The sequence below is a fragment of the Halyomorpha halys genome, unplaced genomic scaffold (genome assembly GCF_000696795.3).
Source record: "Halyomorpha halys isolate HHAL.00 unplaced genomic scaffold, Hhal_1.1 Scaffold1220.1, whole genome shotgun sequence".
Classification (NCBI taxonomy): domain Eukaryota; kingdom Metazoa; phylum Arthropoda; class Insecta; order Hemiptera; family Pentatomidae; genus Halyomorpha; species Halyomorpha halys.
Window position 1 is genome coordinate 460,961 of NW_027105702.1, and position 8,397 is coordinate 469,357.

The 8,397-nt window shown below is 30.5% G+C and overlaps 1 protein-coding gene across 1 annotated transcript in view; it reads right to left on the reverse strand.

Moving 5' to 3' along the window:
* Positions 1-486: 486 nt before the first annotated feature.
* LOC136797180 (uncharacterized) overlaps positions 487-8,397 on the reverse strand; it is a 13,860-nt gene continuing 5,949 nt past the window's right edge. Inside the window, exons 3-7 of the mRNA XM_067053034.1 lie at positions 4,982-5,553; positions 4,046-4,145; positions 3,854-3,961; positions 892-1,053; positions 487-793 (exon numbers count right to left, since the gene is read on the reverse strand). Coding sequence (XP_066909135.1) covers positions 731-793; positions 892-1,053; positions 3,854-3,961; positions 4,046-4,145; positions 4,982-5,553 — 1,005 coding nt within the window. The 3' untranslated portion in view covers positions 487-730. The remainder of the gene's footprint in view (positions 794-891; positions 1,054-3,853; positions 3,962-4,045; positions 4,146-4,981; positions 5,554-8,397) is intronic.

Consider the following 8,397-nt stretch of genomic DNA (forward strand, 5'->3'; position numbering starts at 1 on the left):
GATTCTTTTATTATATAATATAAACATGAATCTTCTTTGTTTACTTAAAATATTTAATATTAAAAACTAATAGGAACTTCTAGTTTAGATTTTTTATTAAAAAATGGGGTAAAAATATCATTGGATTTTATGAACCCTTTTGAATATGGGGGCAGTTAAATAAAAGGTTAATTGTAATTTTTAATTATGAGTTTACAAAAAAAAAAGTTTCAAAATTTAATTTGCAATTACTAGAAATATTTTATTCTAATATCGGTTGAAAAGCAACTCAGGTTTGTACCTTAGTGTAGCCAGAACACGATTTTCAAACAGTTGTACTTTTGGTACTTCAATGTAACAAATCTGTAGACGGCTTGCGCGATTTGACAAATATAAATTTTGAATGGGTCTGTGTAAAGAGATTTTTATTACAACGGCTCGCGTAAGGGTTAACATATATATTTCACTTAATTTATATTGGCGATAATAATTTCATATGACATCTTGGGGCATCTTTGTCATTGCCGACGGACGTGTAGGTGTCAACGGTTCACATCGTTGCTTTAGGTAGAAAGGTGAAGCATTTAACTATCTCTTCTAGATTTTATTTTTCATTAAATATTAAAAATAAAATAACTATATTAATTAAGTAATTTTCTAATTCATGAATCAAATAATATCTGCCATGATTATTCATTGGAATCATCTAACTAATGCATTCTTGAACTAGTCTATTGAAGAAAACGGTTCATTAAGAGCCATTGTGTTTCATTCCACTGAATGTGACAAATGCTGATATTGCTGATAACAGGAACTGTAAAAAAATAAAATAATAATTTAACATTTGAATGATTGTTAATAAAAAAATATTTTCAACAAGTTGTGTCAACAAACAACAGTACATCTACTTACACCAGCGAAAGTTTCCCTGTTGAGGAGAAATATAGGAGCTCTATAAGCCGTGACTTTAATTGGTTTGTTGCACATTGTCAGAACGAACTTAACCATACTGATATTTTTTTTATTCATTTTGTCCCACGGCAAGCAGTACTCCACAAATGCCAATTTTTGTGCCTACAAAAATAAACTTTGTTAAAATAATTTTAAAGATTTTAAATTGATTTACATTGAGAAGTCTCTCAAAAATGTTTATGTGACCTCATTATTTACTTTTAGTCCAATGAGTCTCAAAAAGTGGAGCTAGAGAAAATGAAACATAGTTTTTGACTTACGAACTTTATTTAGAGTTAATAGGGAAACATAATAAATGTCCTTACTTTACCTTGAGCACTTTGGGGAATATAGGGGAGGGGGGGGGGAGTGAATCGAAAGGAGCACACTCCTCAACCCTATTTATATATTCAGAGATCACTTCTCCTCCATACTTCCAAAGCTCAGTCGGTACTCCTGCGTATTTGTTATTTCTCATCCGATCTGTGGTATCCTCACTGTCCTCTTCTTCTGAAGGGTTCATTTCTTCACGGCTAATAATGGTTTATTAGTGCGTGCCTTTTAGCATTTAAAAATGGTTCCTCTATCGTGCTATAACATTTTCTCATTTGGTGATCAAAGAACCATTTATTTATTTCGAGGTATTTGATTGGGGCGTTTATGGACGGTAAGATCTGTTTATTCTAATCAGAAGTTTCTAATTTTATTCTGGCTTAGATACGTTTCGATATCTTCTTTCTATTTCATTACCTTTAATAAAAAGAAATGTTTTTTTCATTCTAGGTTGAATTCTTTTTTTCAGCCCTTCCTTTTATTTTTAGTTTTCCAGTGATGCTCTTGCTTGCCTTCGCAAACCAGGATGTCCTTCTATTAGTAGTTTTCTGTAGAATGATTTCCTCCACGATATCATATATTATTTCTCTACGCGAATCTGATCTTTTACTAATCATTTCATTTTAACAAGCGCTAAGCAGTTTCTATTCGATGGACTTTCTGAGAAGCGAAAGTTTATTTCAGGATCCTATTTTTTGGTTTTTCCTACTCATTAGCTTTTCAATGCTTGCTGAAGATCAATTATATTCTTACATGTATAAGAGCCACTAACAAATACAGAAACCACTTCTATTCCTCGGCGTACACACTGAATCTTTGAACTATAACTGAATAATACTGAAGTGCCAAATCGGAAGGTATAACCCTTTGTGACGGAACATATTTCATAGAAGCAGCAAATCTAATCTCAATCAAATCAATCTCTATCTGTTTTCATTTGTGACTTAATGGATAGCTTTCTTTCCAATCTTGGGGCATAATACAGATTTACTACCTGTTTGGGCTTTCAGATCTCGAATTATAATGTTCTCGTTGGAAGTTTGCTCAAGGACATACGCTACTCTTTAGCTGATCGTCCGACGTCTTTCAGTACTTACATACTCAGCATTAAAATTTAGTTAAAATTTTTCTTCTAAAGGAAAAAGATATATTCTCAAGCTAACGTATTTGAAAATAATTACCAACTGAGCCTCCTGCTTATAACAAATCCAGTCCTATATGCACCAAGTCGATCCTTCCAGATCTGAATTTCCTGTCGGCAGAGTTGGGAAAAAAATAGCTATAGTTGAAACTAATAGCTAAAATTGTCATGGTTACGATATTTATTTATCAATAGTTCATTCATGAATAAGGATCGTAACCATAGCAACTTTAGCTATTTATATCAACTATAGCTAGTTTTTCCCCATCTCTGCTATCAGGTACATCTCATCTCTAGGGAAGCAGCTATTTTGATGTATGTGCCTACTTGGTTGAGGAGCCCTTGTAGAACTTCGACTCGGTACAATGTTAAAATGTTCCAAGATACTAAATTAAAATTAATTTAACATGTGTTATATCATTTCCTATTAATGCGTCCATCTTGTCTTCTTTGGGATTCAAAATAGTTTTGATTAATGGGATGAATTGGAAGAGGCTGCCTCCTGGTCCACGTATCAGAGCGACTACCTAGTGAAAGTAAACCTAAGGTGGGTTCTGTTGGTGACCATAGTAGCAGCGCAAGGTTTTTAATTTCATTAAAATATACGTTTATTTTATTTTACCCCCTCTCTCCCATATGATATATAAAATAAGCCGACACATAATTTCTTCCAGTCTTGCCACAACTCATTAAACCCTGTCACCCCAGAAATAGGAAATTACACTTAGACTACAACCCTTGATATAAACACAAAGGAACTAAACATATGTTAATACAATTTAAATCAATGATTATTTTTTCACGTTACTCAATGGTATGTATTTTATTCTATCCAATGTCATTTATTTAAAAAAAAAAAATTGTTTGAGAGTGGCTTATTTTCTTATTAACGCAAACTTCAAATGATCTCCTTTTTCTCTTTAAAATAAATAGTTGAGAGAAAATGGGGATCAATTGAAGTGTGTGTTATTAATAAAATCATTAATGTTTTTTTTCCCCCTCCTTTTGGTTTGTTTTACCAAGATGTAAAATAGAGAAATTTGTAAAATGTAATTAGTATCAAGGAAATTGTATTATATAAGGGGGTATCCCAAAACAATATGATAAATATTGTACAATGTTTATTTATATATATAAAAAAAAAAAATTTATGATAATGAAGAAGATATTCATCAGGACTGTTCAAGTTGATAGCTTTGGCGACTTTTAAAAAGTGTGAAACGTTAGAAAATATATAATTGTTAACTATTTTTGTTACTCTTTTGACCGCAACCCTGACCATCTTCTTCAATCTTTTTTTAAATTATACGGTCAATTATTTATAAATACAAACAATTTTATAGTATTCGATCGTGAGTTTTCAATGGAAATATAAGTTCTAAGGTCCATATGACCAAGTCTTGTTTTAATTAATAATAAATATAAAATTACGGAGAGAACGATATATACCTCATCAGAGAGTTCGTCTACAGTGTTAGCTAATAGAAAATGATATAGAACTGTAGTGGCAACATAAGAGCCCACACTTATTGATTGGATGATGTTATCGTTATCTTTCTGAAACAGTAATTTAGTGTTATCAATAACAATGAACTATTTATGTGTTAAATACTGTTTCCAAATAGAGATATCTTTATTTACCTCTAATTGCACAAATGCACCACAGACAACAATCTCAACCACCATGACATAGTAGATGATGACAACTGGAGAAAAATATATTATTAATTCTTCAACATTCCTGAAACATTAAAATAAACTACTTTACAAGGTATTACAGCTCTTATTTATTTCTAATTATTGTACAGCTTCAAAATCAAAATATAAAAATCAGAGAACTTTTTTAAGTTTAACCCTAATTTCTAAATTTTTCAGATTTACTTGGACGAGGGAACACCGATTGCAATCAGACTTTCTTTTATGATAATAAGTCAAGAAATATTAGACACCTGTCGGATAGCTCTTGCCAATGCCTTCTGTAGCCAAGGTAGTTGACCAGAGTTAAGGCGTTTACTTTAGCGACATCCGAATCCGGCCGGGAAGGGAGATTGACGTCGACTTTTATTTTGTTTTGGGCCCATTATATGAAAACATGACCCTTCCACCATGGTTAGAATGGGATGGTAAATTATGGAAAATGATTTTTTAGTATAAAAAGCTTCATTCTGAAGTAATCTGAGCTGCAGGATAATTATAATATTAAGGAAGTTTTTTTCCTTTACAATATTGCATTTAACTGTCTAACAGTGCAATTAATGTTTTTTATTATCTATTAATTAAAGAAATTTAAAGGTTTAAGTTCTATCTATATTTGTTTGTTTTATAAATGTTATGTGTTATTTTGAGAGTTACTTCATTTATTAAATAATTATCCAAATGACTCATTGTGGTGGTTTAACGCTAATATATCAACTTTAAGAAAGGAAAAAAATATATAAACCTCAAAGAATGAATTTGAAAAACATTTTTTTCAATTTATCAAAATTTTGTTGAATGGGAGCTACCACCTTATTGGCGCCGAATTCGCGATTTTAAATATTAAAATTGGATATAGATATAAATAAAATTTGTACTTACTTCATGATATCTTGATGAAGTTTAATCCATGCCAAAAGTTTTCTCTGTCCTCTGAGAGAGTCATCGGCCAAGATTTTTTTCTCTAGAGCTCGCTTGGATACAGACAAGTATTTAATAAATATTGTCTGAATTCTGAAAAGGGCAATGAAGAGGCAGTCGTTGGCTGATTTTTTGGATGTGGATATAGCTATGCTGCATGCTGTGAAGATTACCATAAGCTCGTAGCAGCCAGGAGCCTTCTCATCGAAGAAGGACAATGTCTGAATGGGCAGGTTGGAACGGTACATGCCATTATACCATTCTAGCACCGGAGTCGACACGCAATAAAATATAGGCGTTGCGAAACTCAAATACAGGGAACCGTCGGTGAGTACAGCCATGAGTTTTGAGTTCTTGTTGTACTCATTAAGGAGGAATTCTCCTTCTCCGAGTTCACTCTCGATAATTTTCTTCGTGATGATGTCCATTTCGTCCGTGATCTTCTTGAGGCGATCCTTGTATCGAATTAGGTATGAGCTCACTAACAAGCCACAGACGTAGCAACCACCACTAACGCCGAAGGTGCAGACATCCTTAAACATAAAAAGAATTAGATTTATTTTTTATTAATATACTTGTTTGAGAGTGGTTTAGTTTCTTTAAAACAATTTTGATCCTTTTTCTCTCAACTTTATTCTTTTTTAAACTTCCGACGTTTCGACCACTTAGGTCATTTTCAAGGATTCCTTATTTTGTTTTCATTTTTTCCTTTAAAATTCTTAAATGCCGGCTAATTGCCTTTGTCCCATAAATTCTTCTATAAAATTCTTTCCCAAATTTAAAACTTTTATTAACCACTTTTCTTACTATGTTCATTACTTACGTTCATGTTACTGTTTGGAGTTTGCAAATGAACATAGTAAGAAAAGTGGTTAATAAAAGTTTTAAATTTGGGAAAGAATTTTATAGAAGAATTTATGGGACAAAGGCAATTAGCCGGCATTTAAGAATTTTAAAGGAAAAAATGAAAACAAAATAAGGAGTCCTTGAAAATGACCTAAGTGGTCGAAACGTCGGAAGTTTAAAAAAGAATAAAATTGAGAGAAAAAGGATCAAAATTGTTTTAAAGAAAATAAAAAGAATTTTTAAAAATATTTTTCATTATCTTATTATATTTACTGCTTATTTTTACCATATTCTTAGCCCTACCACTTGCAACGAAAACTGTATAGACTCCACGTAAGAAATGTAAACAGTTCTAGAAGAAAATAATTACTATTTTTAAAATTTCATGTAATAATGATGTGTACCCAAGCATATATATTGTTTACACATCACTATTACATAAATATTTTGTTTTGATGGTTCCGATTCATTCAGTACTCGCGTCTCTTAGCTTTCGGAAGTCCCTGACTTCTCCAACTATGGTTTTAATGGTCGGTAGAAACTTTCGATATATATAATATAATATGATTAGATATAGTGAGTGAATGTCCTTTTATTTATTAAATTCCTGAAATTGTTTTAATTATTACATCAAATAACGACGATTCGGAGCTATCACCCCATCATCAGGTGTCTACAAACAAATTCTCAATATTCATCTTATACATACAACAATTTTTTAAAAATTAAAAACAATTACTTAAATAAATATATCTTCTGACATCACATTTTCTCTGTTGATTCACTATATCTAATTAATTTAATGGATCTCATCTAGTAGAACTTATAACATTAAGAATATAATGTGAGTTTTTGGAATATTTAAAATAGTATAAAGCTTCAACTTTCTCAAAGTTTTCTAGGACGCATTCCACTGATTTTATACTGTCAATGCTATGCCAAAGTGGTGTATCTGAAAAGATTGTTTAAATTATGGTTCAAGATACAAGATAGGATAAATGTTGTCAATTTTTTTGAGAGATGCTTTATTGTCAGTAAACAGTGCAGCCCAAATACATTGCTATAACACACAGCATACGCATTTATCTTAAAATACAATACAAAAAAATAACGTAAGTACATTACTTCAATATTTACAATTTTTAAAAAATAAAATAACATTAAATTTGTATTGATTTTTTTGTATTTATTTCTTCTTTCTTTAAATATATTGTTTTTCTTTTTTGTTTTTTAGTGACTAATACTATGCACTTGATCCTCTCTCTACACTCTAGGATATCTCTTATTCCTCTTTTCCGGTGATTTGTTATAAATATTGAGTTATAGCTACGTAAGTTTTGTATTAAATTTATGAACTCTTTCAAAATTGATACTTACAGTAAGCGCACATAAATAAAAATTTATAATGAATTAAAATAAAATAACAATAGATAATAATGTTGACACCAAATAAATATGTTAAAAATTAATCATTAAGTTGAAAAATAAATAAATTAATTAAAAAGAGAAGTTTAAAACAAATAATTAATTAGTTTAATTAGTTTTTTTGTTTGTTTTAATTAATGAAAGCAAAAATTGTTGACTTCACACTACACCTCATTTGGGTCTGAGTTGAGGCGAGAAAAATATATTAAAATGCAACATAACCCAAAATAGGAAATTTCACCGACAACATACAATCATCGGATGGCATCCTAGAAAATTTTGAAAAATATATAAAGTTTATACTATTACAAACATAATAAAAAAATTGGAATATATAAAAATAAAAAAAACTGACGCATATATTAAATCTACTGGACTATAAAATCATGTTTGAGAATTTTTCGAAGTTACAAAAGTCAGTGAATTTCACTAGTTTAGAGAGGCGATTTCTGTCATGAATCAGAATCTCCACAACAATAAGTTTACACATTAATGATGCGTGGATTTTGTCTAGAGATCAGATTTTCGTGCAATTTAGTCGAATCGCTACAGAAATTTGGATTACGATAATGACTTTCTATTAAGATTAGTTCCAGGGCTACATCACAAATTTGCTCATTGTGCAGTGGGGCCTGAACGAAGTAGGATTTTTGTTAATACTTGAGATGTTGCTAAGAAATTTTTGTTTCATTTGCGATGTTGTCTTTAATTCACAAAAATATCAAATAAATAAAGATGTCACGAAATTAAAACTTAATATTCAGTTTAATGATTCCGATTGATTAAATACCGCAATCTGTGGAAGGTGAAATCTAACTGAAACCCCTTGGTAACAAAAAGACTATTGGTAAATTGTAAGTAGATTTCGGATTTACAAATTATTGCAGATTTTATTCCGTTGTGTAACATGTTTTAAACCTATTCAATTCATTATCTATGGAATAATGCATTGAAATTTAACATATTAATAAATAAATTGAATTTACTTAAGAAGACAGTAAAATTGAAATAGTCTCTCTAGAATATGCTTGTTCAGTGTTATTTTTTTTGTGTGTTTTTTAAAAACTTATTTATCCATTCAAGTGTTTCCTGTAACCAGTTTTTTA